The sequence below is a fragment of the Sceloporus occidentalis genome, unplaced genomic scaffold, assembly GCF_023333645.1.
Source record: "Sceloporus occidentalis isolate IW3139 unplaced genomic scaffold, rSceOcc1.0.p SCAF_51, whole genome shotgun sequence".
Taxonomy (NCBI): Eukaryota; Metazoa; Chordata; class Lepidosauria; order Squamata; family Phrynosomatidae; genus Sceloporus; species Sceloporus occidentalis.
In genome coordinates, this window is record NW_028317031.1 from 3,303,727 (window position 1) to 3,318,407 (window position 14,681).

Below are 14,681 nucleotides of genomic sequence, written 5' to 3' on the forward strand. Positions count from 1 at the left end.
CAAATATTCCCTCAAGATTGTAAGCTTGCGAGCCGGGCTCTCTCCACCTAATGTATCGGTTAGTCTTAGTCTGTCAATTCTCGTCTTGTCATACCCCTTGAATATAAGTATTGTATTAAGCGCTGCGTAAACTGTTGGTGCTATATAAATAAAAGATAACAATAGCTCCCTGGTGGCATTTTCAATCTGCGCATTCAATTTAAATAAAAAATGCCGTTTCAGGGAATCAAAGCACAGACTGTGTAATGTGTAACGCCGATCGCTGTGCGCTTCATCCATTTTTCTTTTTAATGCATTTATCAGTTGCCATATTTTCTTTAAAAAAACTTCTTTAACTGATATCTGGGTTTTTTTTCTGTGTAAGTGGTTTGCTGCTAAACAACTCATATTGCGGCCAGTATTGCTAATTTTCTTATTATTTGCAGGCTATGCAAACACCCGCAAATGGGGTGCCAAACCCCAGAGCAAGGTCGAGGGAGGTCAGGAGCAATCTGTTTCAGAGCACTGGATTTACCAACACAGGGTTGAATTCTGCTCGTAGGAATACTCCTTTTCGCCAGGCCCCATCAAAGAGAAGGATCCCACAAAGCAGCCCTCTGGAGGTACATTTCTTTAAGTGGCCTGCTTTAACTGCATTAAAGCCAGCATTTGACACAATTTATTTTTTTGGTTTTAATCTGTATGCCATTCATTTTAGCGTCTATAATGAGGACCAACAACATGTCACATTCTAATGATTTTCACACATGGCTGTCAGTGGATCACTCAGGACCACAAACTATTGTGCCTTTTAAAGTCCAGCAAAGTGACTGAAAACTTATTACACCAGTAATTTCATTAAATATAGTTTAGATTGTTCAGGGCTGCTGTTTTGGATAGTTGTGTCATAATAGAAAAGGTAAAATATTTTTAGCAGAGTGAAAGAAATGTAATCATGCAAAATCTCTAATAAAAGCAATTATGTAATTACTGATTTATGAATTATGAAGCACCTAATCCTGTGTTTAATATATAATTGTCCATGTCAACCTCCCTTTAAGAAGAAATTTATTTCAAAAGGTGCCATAATGAATCATAACGTCTTTCTAAATATTTGCCTCACAGAGCAACAATGAAGCGTGAAATTATTTAATCATACCCCAGAAGTTTTTCTGATATAGATATTTTGGGAGTCGGCCTCACAGAACTCGGGCAAAGATACAGAATCTTAAAAAACCGTAATTAATATGACATTTATTTCAAAGTATCTCCTACATAGACAGTGGCATAGTTGGTAATACAGTATATGAAGCTCTTGTTTCCAGACTGTGCAGAAAAATATACTATAACACTAAAGGTCCTGCATTGAGCTTACTAATAGTTTCCACATTTATTGTTTGAATCCTCTATTTTGCCAACCAAAGGATAGCACCACAAAAAAAACCCCAAATCATAATTGCTGAGATCCACTATAACTTTGTGTTACTGTTTCAGGAAACTCTTGACCCATCAAGGATCGCCTATCTCTTAAACAAGCAATGGAACCTATACAGTGTAACTCCAATGCACAAGTTTTCGCATAAGAATCTAAAGGAATACTCCAGGCTGCTGTCTGCCCAGATCTTGGCTGAAAAGCAGAAGGGTTTCGCAATTGAGGTTGGCACAGAGCACATTATGAAAGCAAGCTTCTCCTATTTGCCTGGACTCAAGGGGAAGGAGAGAGATCCGGGAGCAGTTCTGGTCCAGGTGAGAACGTGCCTATAGTTACCCCTGCCTGGGTTAAGTAACAAATGTTTGTAAAGGGGGTTACATTAAATACAGCCATAGAAAACTTGTGCTGAGGTCTATGTACTAAAGCAGTTTTGTTAGTTTTACGAGTAAAATCTGGTTGTATTACAGGAAAAGCTTTTTGTGAGCACAGGTTGTTAATGACATCTTTAAATGTTACTGACAATTAAATGTTATATTTTTTAATTTAGATGTAGGACACTGGATTTTAATGACAACCTATAACACTGAATGCGTGTGGAAGTAGAATTACTATAAACCACTTTCTTATCCGATTGAGACTCCTTCCACCTGGGATTACGTTAATTAAGATACTTTTCCTTTTCAGGTTTCAACCAAACCACAGTTCTCCAAAGCAGGTGCAGAAGACAAAATTGTATGGTCAGGCTGGTTCTGTTGTACTTTTGGAGATGATGAAATTTTGGAAATGTTACCAGACACTATGGTTTGCCTGCCCTTATTCCTGGTGAATGGGACTGAATCTCTCACAGCCATAGTGGGCTCATGGTTTCAGAGGAGTTTTGACTGTTGTTTCAGTAAATTACCCATCAGTGCTCGGGATCTCGCTTGGATGACGGCCATGTGGGCCGGCTATGAAATCCATGAACGTGTTTCTGCCACTGAGCTGGTTTTCTCGGTGCCAGTTGAACCCCACATGGACATTTCTTATGCCATCCACCCAGATGACTTCAGGACTCTGTGGAATGATATCCATAAAAGTGAAGATGAAGTTACTGCGGAAGAGGTGGACACTTTATTTCATAACCTTTACAACCACTTTTTCCGACATTTCAAGATTCACTTATCAGCAACACAGCTCACAAAAGTGTCCACGTCTGTGGCTTCCGCACATTGTGAAGGAAAAATAAAGGTGAGTGTTAATAATTGTTTGCTTAACTCAAGTCTGGTAAGTGTGTTTTTTTTTTTTTTTATGTAAACGGAGGGGAAAAAATAAAGAATAAGTGTGATAATTGTTTTTTTTTAATGTTATGAAGGCAATATGAATTGTTCTTTAACAGGTATTCTGTTTAAACAAAATGTATTCTCTAATCAAGGTTAGTTTGCTTCACAACCCCTCTATTAGGGATGTGTATAACCCTCTGTAATTTGCTATTGCAACGTAACTGAAGGGCACGTGTATGTGCTGAAGTGGCCAGTTTTTGTTTAAAGTACTTTATTTAAATAGTTGCAGCTATGTTTACACCCTGACTCCTTGTCTTAAAGAGAAATACATTTCAGTTACACATTGGGAAAGCCATTCTCTGTTTAAAGAGAACATTTTATTATAAACAGTTACCCATAGTTCAACGGAATTGATAAGAAAAGATTTTTCTGAGGGCGTACATTGTCTTATTATCTGGATCTAATTGATGTTAATCTTGATGCTGGACTCATGTAGTCATATAGTCATGTAATTTACCATTCCAGTAAATGTCCATTATCTGTAGACCTGGAGGCAGCCATTGTAGTTCCCTGCTCAGGCACCGCACTTTGGTTCTTTTGCTAATGAAGTCCAGATTGTACAATAAAATGCTTTCCTTCATAGACAAGCTGGGCTATGAAGACTATTGTTTACCACGAGGTAGTATGACAAGGAGTCAAAGTGTAAACATAGCTGCAACTATATGTAAATAAAGTACTTTAAACTTTGTTTTTCATTAAGTATTAGTAATTCACAAAAAAGATTTGTGTTTCTCTCTAACAATTTACTTCCCCGTCTTTCTTCTAGTTCCTCAGTAAAGAACATCTTGTCCGAGTGCTTGCACTGCTTACCGAGTTAGCCGTTAACAATATCCCATACTGACTGTGGAATCATGCATTTCGTCAAAGACTTATAAGCTGTTACCTGGCTTGTCCTTTACTAAATTTCCAGATCCAGGGTATTGCACTCTAGAAATATACATATATTGTTATTGGATCCTTGCTTCTTTAAAGATTCAGGTCATGGGACTGCAGTCTAATTACCACCTAATTTTAAAACTGAATTCTACCTGAAGACCTCCATTCATCATTGTTTTGTCCTGTGAAGAAATGACTGCATTAACCTTCTTTTTTAATATAAATGTTATAAACATGCCAAGATTTTCTAATGTCCCAAATAAACACTTTTTCACTAAAATAAAGGCACCTTGAATTTAGTGTTTATTTCCTACAGAGCCCGACATGTTCTTACACATCCTATAATGCATTCTGGATGAATTAGAGATCATGTGCGCCTGAATCTGTTGGGCCTCAAACGTTGCTGTGTGCTTTGGATGATGATGTAACCCTTTTATGAGCGAAGAACCAAGGAGAATGGACAAATTTGTTTCTGGAAGTCTTCATAACAGCTAGAGGACATAGTGTGAGCATCTAGTCCAAGGGTTTCCAACCTGCAGCCCTCCAGCTGCTGCAGGACTACATCTCCCATTCAGCTAAGGGGCTGGCTGGGGAGGACGGGAGATGTAGTCCTGCAGCAGCTGGAGGGCCACAGGTTGGACACCCCTGATCTAATCCATCCAGATTAGTTCTACCAAAGAAAGATCGGAAGCAATACTTTACAGCAGCTCTGTTACGTAATAGACAACGCTGATGCCGTTACTGGGATCATCACATTTGTTGTGTACCTTCTATGGATAGTAACTTGCCTATATTGGTGTTAATGCCTGTCCATTATACATTTTATGAAGGGGTCTATGAAAGCCTCACAGAGTAGCAGCTTTCCTTACTGTATAGCTTTGCTCCACTTTATTATTGGATTATTTTTTTACATAACGATGTTTTCCTTTTCTAGGAACCACAAAGTATTCTTTCATTTAAGCAGGGAAATTAAAGGGGAATTGCAACAGACTCTGTGTATAATATGGCTTAATTTATTAGTACTAATAGTTTGTAGATATTGTTTGCCAATCAGTGAAATTATCAGTTTGCTCAAGTGGGCTTTGTTACAAGGACAATAGGTCTGAAAATGCTGAACCATTGTAGTAACCCTTCTCTGAACTTTTTCCGACATGTCTATATCCTTTTGGATATACGGTCTCCATTACTGTACGCAATACTCCAAGTGAGGTCTCCAGCAGGGCCGGCCCAAGACATTGTGCTGCCTGGGGCGACGTGTGAAATGCTGGGGAAAAAGTGCCGTAAAATCCGTCCCATATCCGTTATGTTATATAGTTAAAACTAAAATTAAACGTATCAGGAAGTGAGAATTTATATGCAACAGCACAAAAGAAAGGTGAAATTAAATGTTATTATGTCCAGACTCAGCCCGGAATTGACCCAACTCAGTGTAACGCATATAATATCTGTCACTGCTGGCCGCCGCTGTAATTGGTGTCAGCTCCGGGGCTCACTCTGAGCCCTGACGTCGCTGCGGGAAACTCACGGCCGTGCTGCCACGCAAGAGCTGCTCTATCTGGGATTATTTTTCCTATTACCGCTATGTATATAGGAGGTAGAAGCAAAGGCATAGATAACTTTGAAACAGTATAAAAGTTTTCATATGAAACGTACAGTATACCATTTATAATGTTTGTGCTCTCGGAAATGAATATCTCATTGCGACTTACGTAACAGGCCTTTTTGTAATTAATTTTATTGAAAATGTGACTGCTGTACAAATGTGCTTTTTCATAAAGCCAAAATAAATATATCTTGGGTACAAAAATAAAGGTACAATTTTATATGCCCTTAGATATGAGGGCTGTGCAGGGACCAGAAGGAATTATGGAAAACTAGCAGAGGAACATCGTGCTAATAACGGTAATTCCTATAAAAACAATGTGACGTTCTTGCGCTCGCTCCTAAATGTGAAGTCATTTTACCTAATTTCAATTTTTTTTTCTCCTTCACTTTTTTATTAAAATATTATAATTATACATTAAACAAAAAACAAGGTGTTTCCAAACTTCCTTAAAAAGAGTTAAATGGCAGGAAAAAGCACAAAACTACATTATTCTGTATGTTTAAATATCAAAATGCACCTACATGAACAATACACGCATGTTCATGCTGGGGTTAGTTACACATATGTGTCGACAACCTGGATTCTAGAAATGTCTCAGCAGGATAGGGGAAAAACACAGATTGCACTTTTTTTCTACCGATCTCTATACATAATGCTGTGTGTAAAACCACGCGCCTGGACTTGTATCATGTGGACATTTGCCTCATTTGTTCACCTATAGTTTGAATTCAGATTGTTTTCAGTGTGTTTGTTCTGACAACAAACTGCAATGGCTGCTGTCCCCTTGCCACCTTTTGTGTTGGACACGACACAAGTGTTGTCAACCGAATAAGCACCCATTGCCTTGGAAGAACGGGAGAAGGCATTGCAGCCGGTCAGCGTCCAGCCGTCGTCACACGAAACCGTCACCTGCAATAGCGAATGGGAGAACCGTTCAATTAAAATCCCTTTATGCACGTTATTATAGTCAAGAGAAGTAAGGTTGCTCATTTCACCTCTCCTTATAGACACACAACGAGAGCTGTTGACTTTGTTCTTAAAGACAAACTGTATACATGTTTAACAACTTTGTTCTGTCCAACAAGTTTACATCTGTGTGTAATACATTGATTATAATCTGTATCTTGATTAGAACATGTCATAAATAATATATGTGGGAAACAATCAGGATAACATTTTATTTGTGACCATAAATCTATCCACAGTTTCTGGCAATATGTTATTTTCTGGTGGCGCCCCCCTCCCTGAATAATAAGGGTTTTAGTAGGCATAAATATTTAGTGGCCTTACCTTGTCTGTAAAGCCCACAGGAGAGTATTCCTTCAGCTTACACGTGATACTCGGGGCATGGCAGCATTGCGCATGAGAAGTCACCTCGCTTTTCCCAGTACAAGCGGGATGCTTTTCTCCAGGGGTATGCACCGGCCTCACCGAGTCGCTGTGAAGTCTGGATAATGAATGGGAACTGCAGCCTGAAAAGAAATATCTGCGATCTTATCATTTGGTACCATCAGTTCTACTGAATCCCATCCAGAGAGATAATCGGGTTTAATTCAATCTGCACGGCCAAAACAGGACACTGAGGTCTGCTTGCCATTGGTCAGAGTTGACTTCATTTTATTAGAATGGTCCCAGATTGATAATTTTTTATGGGTCGATAAAGGATGACTACTTACCGGTTAGGATGTGGTCGTCACTAGTACAGCTGGCGGTGGAGAAGGAGCCTTTGTCGCCCGGTGTGCTTGCGTTAACATGACAGGTTGCCTTTGGCCAAATACAGCATCTGGCGATAGCATAGACACCGTTCCCACCGAAAGCATTGTGTGCAACGCAAGTCTGCCTACCATCTTGATCCTATATAAAAGAAACAGTATAAAAAAATTTAATGAAAAAGCTAGAAATAATCTTAAATTATTTCCATTTGCAAATTACATTTGTAAGAAAACATTTTACAATCTGAAACAATGACAACGATGCACATATAGTATATTTAAGCAATGATTCCAATCTCCCATCATTTAGGAATGGTCATTATATGTTTTATGTATTATAAAAAGAAAAATAACCAAAATGCTCTTTTTACACAGATTACATGTATTATTACATAGATTGTATGTATTATATGAGGACAACTAATGTATTTCATTTACATGTTGATCTGTGCTAGTCTGTCATTTTTTCCCCCCATACAATATCTCATCAATACAAGTGATTTTATAGAATTTAACACTATATATATATACACAGTGTATATATATATATATATATATATATATATATACACACACACACAAATGTTAAACTGCAGCCAGATTTGTGTATTTTGATAATTTACCTCTATGTGTTCTCCTTTGTGTTTCCCATTTCTTGAAAAACTTGAGCAGCTGAACATCTCCTCATTCCCGCTGCACTGTACGGAGGTTTTTGCAGTACGAGCAAATCCTGATTGTTTTGACCAAACTGTGCGGCAAAAAAGTTCCTCCTCTAGAACAAAACAAAAACTTTACATTTGTAAGTCTTACACTAATTAACAAGGATGAACTGTTTGGTTAGGGTTTGAAGTCTAATACTGTCTTTATGACAATGTTATTTATTGGGTCTGAAACGAATTGGTGCCCATGCAATATGGACTCCAATATACATGAAAAAAGAAAATAAATGGTGACCTCCTGTAACATCTAAAATAAAGTTGTGATACTATCCTGGCAAATGTTATGCATCCACTCTACTCATTCTTTCTCTTCATTCTCGGAGGTTTTTGACTTATATCTAGCTTTTAATGTCACCAGCTTTTCTATCGTGTCAGCCCAATGAGCCCATTGTCCAGCACTGAGAAATACGCGGCATTATGACAACTGTGAGAAATCAGACTATAGAAAACACTATTGTGTACTAATGTACCTTGAACACACTAACCTACCTGAAACCAGTTTGGAGGGGAGTCCTGCGACTCGATTAGGAGTAATCAGTCTCTGATCTTCTGGAAACCAAACTTCATTGATGACCTTTTTAGTGGAGAAATGTATCAGTCTTTGCCTTAGTTCTGATACAGTGAGATCCGGTTTACTGTTCAGTATCATTGCTGCAATACCTGTAAACGGAGATGGCATACAGCGCATATATAAAAAATAAACACAATACACCATAGCTGTAAACACCTATGATGTAGTGGAACTGCCTCATCATTTCCATTATGAAATAGGCATTAAATCTACATTCACCTTTATTCAGTGTAGTTACGTTTGAACCGTTTTGGTTAAAATGAAACTATTCTAGCTTTATAAATCCGGGGTCAATGGCAAATTTTTGGTGAAACTGTGGATACTGGCATATGGTGCAAAAACCTCCATAATTTGTATCAACACAAACAAGTAAATGAATGAGCAGGAATAATCCCATATATCCTGTGACTGAAGTTAGCGTGGGAGCTTCCATGTTATACACATAATGAGAGAGTTCCATAAAGTTAATTCGTAATTATTTCAGTAAACTGAACTGTAAAATGTGGGATTTGGTGGAAAAGTGGGAAATTCACCAAAAGTGGACTCTTTTTCTTATTATCATATTACATAATCAAAGTGCATCGATGCTGATTTAAGTTTCATGATTTTTTGTGCCTCTGGGAAACGTATCATACAAAGATCCAGTGGGAATTAATAGTTTAGGCAATTTTGTTTAGTTTGTACCTGCCACATGTGCTGCCGCCTGTGATGTTCCACTTTGTGATGTAAAGCAAGTGGTGCAGTCACTGGATGCCCCAATGATGTCATCACCTGGAGCAAATATGTCTATACAATTCCCAAAATTGGTCCCAAGCGTGCCCATAGTCACAGGTTGGTCCTGGTAGTTAGTGGCTCCAACAGTGATAACCTGTAAATTATTGGAAGGGCAACATCCAAATACAGTAAATGACAAAATGTATATGTATTGCATAAAATATAGCTTTGCTCGTTCCTTCACATTTAATCATTTGTGCATTTCTTAGTCATTAATAGCTACCCATATCTCTTATTAATTATTGCTTCTGGTTAAATGTAGAAGTCTTGCATATCTCCTCTGACCTGAAGAAGTCAGGTCGGAGTCTGCTGTCCTGATCTCAATGACAACTAACAGATATGTTTAATAATCCAAGCTTTACCTCGGGTTCTGACGCAGGTGAATACAAACAGGCATCATCTTTGTAATTTCCAGCTGCAGCAATAATGACTACACCTGATTTTACCAACGTCCGACTGGCTGCGTTAAGAGTTCTGCTGTATCCTCCAACAAACGGGATGAGTACAATCAAGGGCCTGTATGGCTGCTCCATCAACGTTTTCCTGATATACTCCAGCGCTGAGGAACAGGTGAGCAACTTGAGTAATAACCAAAACTGAAGGTGTTAAGCTTACAAGTGCATATGTATAGGAGACGATGTATAGGAGAAAATGTACTGATATAACTTGGAGACTTTAGTTGGCATTTTTTAAAGGGCCAGCATAGAGAAAGCTTTGGGGATTTAAGGAGATCTCTTCTTCTGATGGACTCAAAGCCTAAAGGTATCAACTAAAGATTCACATTTCTCCTACGCTAACACTGTCATCCTCTTTTTGTTCTCTAGTATAACTTGGAGTCAAATAGAGCTCATTTTAACTTTTGTTGAGATAATATTAAAACCCACAAAGCTCATCTAAACCTGGAAATAACTTTGTGCTCCCAGGTTGCTACCAAGTTCAGGTGATAACCAGCATCACCAGAGTCAAGTATGAAAGATGGGCAGCAATCTACATTTTATTCACCTAAATTGGATATGGTATTTGTATAAACAATGCAAATATAAATTATGAATGGTGATTACTGTCCTCCCTGGATACAGCCGGCTATAGCTAAAGCTTGGCTGAAAGTATTGCTTTCTGCACATCCCTGGAAATCCGATTCAGAGGGTCTTACTCTCCTGCCCTGCCGTTTAAGTACTTAATCTTTTATGCTGAGACCTTTGCTGTTTAAGTCCATCATGTAGTGATCTGACCTGGGCAGCCCCAAACTGGAAACTGCAGCTTTTGAAATTGCACAAAGGGTCATTAAACCGGAGTTCTAGGACGGGAGTTGTGTGTGGTTTACCCAGAATGCCAAGAGATTAGGGACCCTGCCCCAGTGTGCTAACCAAACATGAGACGGCTATAACGCTGCTGATCATCACACGTGAAATCGCACGAGATAGCGTCCTTGGACGGCTGGCACCGTGGAGATCCCCGGCTACACACGTGCCGGATACATTCTCTCACCTTTGGGTGTTACATACTGTTTAATTATTTGTTATTTAAATGCATATAGTTTTTTTAGTAACTATTAAATAGTAGATTGGTGGCTGTCACTGCTTGTGTCAATGTTTGTGGATTCTGCTGTTAGGTCAAGAGTCAGACAAGAACTAAAAATGATTATTTCCTTCCTGAAAATGAAGCATGCATATGTATCCCCGGATAGTATTCTATTTAAGCGAGTTCCACTGGATATGACACCCTTGATACGTATTATTTAACCCTTCTTTATTATAAGGTAAAAAAATAGCAAGCGGATTTGAAGGGTACTTAAAATTGTGGCAGAGTTCATGTCTGGGAAGTCACTACTTTCATCCTGAAGGCCTAGAAACATCTGAAGCCTCCAAGGTGAACCTGAATGTTATAATATAAGCAACTGTCTATCAATATGCAGCATTAAGGATTCAAAAATCTGTACAAAAATTATATTTTCTGGCACACTTAATAATTCTACATCAATTTACTGTGTAGGAATTACCTATTGTTCAGAATGTGGGAATGTTTTAGCAAGGGGCCCACCAATTAGTCTTGCTCTGTAAATGGTGATTTTTCACTTTGTTACAGTAACTCTTTTCCCAGAGCCATTTCTTACCAGCCAGACTTCCAATTATTGTTCCTTTTCCTTGACAATTTAACACTCGGAGACTGCGAAGATTTACTCCTTTGGCCACCCCAGCGTCTCTCCCACTCAGCACGCCGGCCATGTGAGTGCCATGGCTCTCACACTTACTGGCCTGTCGGGAAGAAAGAGTTAACCAAGCCAATTACTAATTATATAAAATGTTCAGAATATTTCTACCACACATGTTAAGAATGTGTATGAAAATGAAAATACAACGCAATACTATAATTTTTCACAAAAATCCCACATTCTTTATATGAAATGTTTTTTTGTAACTAACAGTCTAGATTAACCAAACGCACCCATTGTATAATGTTGTTAGTTCCCATATCTCATTTTGTTACATGTAAACCATGTACTTAAAGTTCTAACCTGTCTCAAGAACCGGGTTCCGTCTTCCTCTGGAACATTCTCGAAGTCTGTCACAAGGACCTTCCCTTCTATTTCTCTGTGATCGCTATGGACGCTGGTATCCAACAAGTAAACTTCTACCAAATCTCCCGTGTCTGTACAGTAAAACATGAGAATATGAAAATATAGATTTATGCGTTATCTAGCACTGGGTAAAAGTAACCCCCGTTGTATCTACTAAACAAAGAGCCGTAGCTGAATTGAATAATTACGTTAATGAGATTATTAATTAATGATATGTATCTTCTTCAGGATGATCCACCAAAACAGCAATTCAGGTGCAAAGTCTCAGATTTAAGGAAATCCTAAGAAAAATATACATTTCTGCTAATTGCCCCAAACCAAGCAACCCATGAGAGCTGTTAATAGGACTTCAATGAGTCCCACGGGGTATGAGGATAAGAGAGATGATAGTGAGTGTCTCCTCTGAGAGGACTCCGTTTGGGTCTTTACAAGCCTTTGAAGCTTCTGTCATGTCAGGTAGACAAGGCTTATCAGATTGGTGGCCTGTAGGCCTGATGGAGGGCATGAACGGTTCCAAGCTTAATTGAAAATAACATAATTTATGTTATGTTATTTGCATTTCAAATATTCAGACTCACATTAGGTGCTTGGAAAATCAAAGCTTAGTAAACCGACGCCATTCTAAACTAGCTCTATAAATTATAACGTTGACCTTAGAAGATGAAAGTTTTGAAGTAGAACATAGCGGGGTATGTATAAACACTGATTCTGGGGCATAACCCGGTCTTTACCTATAAAATTATCCAGCATGCAGGATCACAGCATTGGATGCAATGAAGATAAAACCACTTTACATCAGAGTCAGTTTTCATACGTAACCCCATTGTATCCAACCCACTTTAGGTAACCCGAGGATCAGGTTCCTTTTGCTATCCGCAGTAATTTCACAACAGAGTTCACTCACAGCAGTGGCAGCTACTCCCGTAGCGTTGGTTTCCACCTGCGATCCACATAAACACTAAACACAGCTGAACAGTGAATGTGCCCTATTTACTGTAAATTGTAGGAGTGAGTTAGCTAAATAACGTGCACAAAAGCCAATTAGGTACAAACATCATTATAGTATGTGCGGCAAACCCATACTGGGAGGATTAAAGTGGCTGGCCACGTGCTGGGCTGGAATAATTCTGTCTAGGTTCCACGGAATGCTCTGGGCAAATACGTACGAATCCTCCTCAATATAATCCACGTGGGGCAACTTCAGCGCCTGAAAGCAGAGAAAACTATTTTTTATTTTAGTGAATATGTCAAAATGGATTCATCCAATCACTTTAAAAGAGATAGCTGCACATAATCGCTGATGGAATCATGAGAGAAAGACAAAACCAATGGTGACAAAAATATGGAGTATCAATACTTAGTTTAAAGATCTTTTTATAGAGCAGCTCTGTGTGAACTTTTATGTAAAGCTCGTTGACCTTTCTTTGAAATAAACTTTAGAGCAGCATACATTACAAAGTATATGTCATATGTTGTCATTAGAGATGGTCCTTCTTTTTCTATATTTTTCTACCCTTTTTGACCATTTCTATTTATTCCTGAATTCCTTGAATTCCTATAATTAGCAACTAAAAACTATTCCGTGATGCAGCATTCGATGTCGTATAGTGGTCTTGGTGTCCCTGAGGAGCTTGAAATATCAGCTGTGTAATGACCTAGTGAAGCTGCCGGTGAAATTATATATCGCTTCTCACCAGGGCCATTACGGCAGCTTCTTTCTTAATAAATCTGTAGGGGTTCCACAACGCTGCACCTCTGTTACAAATGCAAAAACACGTTACCGAATATAATGTATAAATTCTAAAAGACTGGTAAGGTTTGATAAAACGTCAGACTTGCCATCTCTAACATATCACTGCTCATCTTCACCACGAACCCTCGGAAAAGTTCATGGAAGACATGGACAATCTTAGTGAGGTAGCCATGTTTTGCTGCTCTTGTCTGTAACCGCCGAATGACTCTTTCGGTCTGAGACTTATGGACATTTGCTTTCAACACCACAACGTACTGTCCGGAAAGTCTCCAGGAGTCCTGCAAAAAAAAAAAGAACAACTTTTTTGGTTTTGTGGTCGTATGAATAAGCAATGGAATAACTAGTGGCCTGGGTCCACACTATGCATACATTGCTTTAACATGGTACATGCAAGATAAATGGTCACATTGGCCCAAACACCTTTAACAACACATGCTCCACAAATTTGTCCACAATCAATGGTCCCTTTCGAACTGACACTCATATTATATATAAACATATTATATTTTTTATAATACAAATTTACCCGAAACCTATATGCAAGAGCTTTTGATATCTAAGATGAATTGTGAAATACATTTTAAGTGCTGGTTTTCAAAACATAACATATTAGGCTGTAAATACATAGATTTGCACTGCGGCTGTTTTTTATGCCACTCCTAATGTTTGCAGACCTCTAAATTAAACATGAATAATTATATAATAAGCTGATTGTTTTGTTCATTAAAATAATACATTATTTTAAAGTTACCTTATTACTCCAGTGGAAAGCTCCAGGAGAAGACACCTTTTCTGGTTCCGTTTGGTCTTCTTCTTCCATTGCAAGGGAGAGGACAATTTCTTCTCCGTAATCCTCCTCATCTCCTGCAACCTTGAGTGGTCCCAGAGAGGAGCAGCAGAGTAAGAACAGAATCGGGACACCTCTCATCGTGATGTGGTCCTGCGGCAAGAACAGATAGTATCGCTTGATATAGATATTTACGAAGTGGGAATGTTTGCTGTGGTATTAAGATATAGCAATCAGGACCACTGCAATATTATTAAAAAGGGAAAAGGGGTGCTGGTGTAATATGAATTTAAGGGAATTAAAGGGACTAGGGAGGGATGCCGATTCTCCCCAAAATATGTTACAAAAAAAGAAGCAGTACTCACCAGGTGCACAGTTTTCAGACAGATTTGGGGTGGGAGAAAGCCCAATCACACCATGTCCTGTCTCATCGGATGATCCTCTCTGGTTACTGATTACCTGGCCGAGGTTACCACACTCCCGGTGTCAAATTACAAATGAAACAAATAAATGTCTTTTATGTGTGCTGGATTTAATGTGTACCCACGCATTCAAAAACATACAGGGCTAAGCAT

General features: G+C 38.7%; 2 protein-coding genes across 2 annotated transcripts; one reads left to right on the forward strand and one right to left on the reverse strand.

The window, feature by feature from the left end:
• The first annotated feature begins 428 nt into the window (after positions 1–428).
• Positions 429–3,571, forward strand: LOC149288452 (centromere protein L-like). The gene is made up of 4 exons (XM_089491790.1): positions 429–602; positions 1,474–1,725; positions 2,096–2,638; positions 3,497–3,571. Exons 1-4 carry the CDS (start codon positions 429–431, stop codon positions 3,569–3,571), a joined length of 1,044 nt encoding a protein of 347 aa, XP_089347916.1.
• A 2,352-nt stretch (positions 3,572–5,923) lies between these two features.
• Positions 5,924–14,175, reverse strand: LOC149288453 (proprotein convertase subtilisin/kexin type 9-like). The gene is made up of 12 exons (XM_089491732.1): positions 14,071–14,175; positions 13,406–13,597; positions 12,650–12,773; positions 11,504–11,637; positions 11,102–11,243; positions 9,351–9,547; positions 8,899–9,082; positions 8,133–8,303; positions 7,548–7,696; positions 6,889–7,066; positions 6,503–6,684; positions 5,924–6,121 (listed from the first exon to the last, which is right to left on the reverse strand). The coding sequence occupies exons 1-12, from the start codon at positions 14,137–14,139 to the stop codon at positions 5,924–5,926; spliced, it is 1,920 nt and encodes a 639-aa protein (XP_089347858.1). The 5' UTR covers positions 14,140–14,175.
• Between the last annotated feature and the right edge of the window lie 506 nt (positions 14,176–14,681).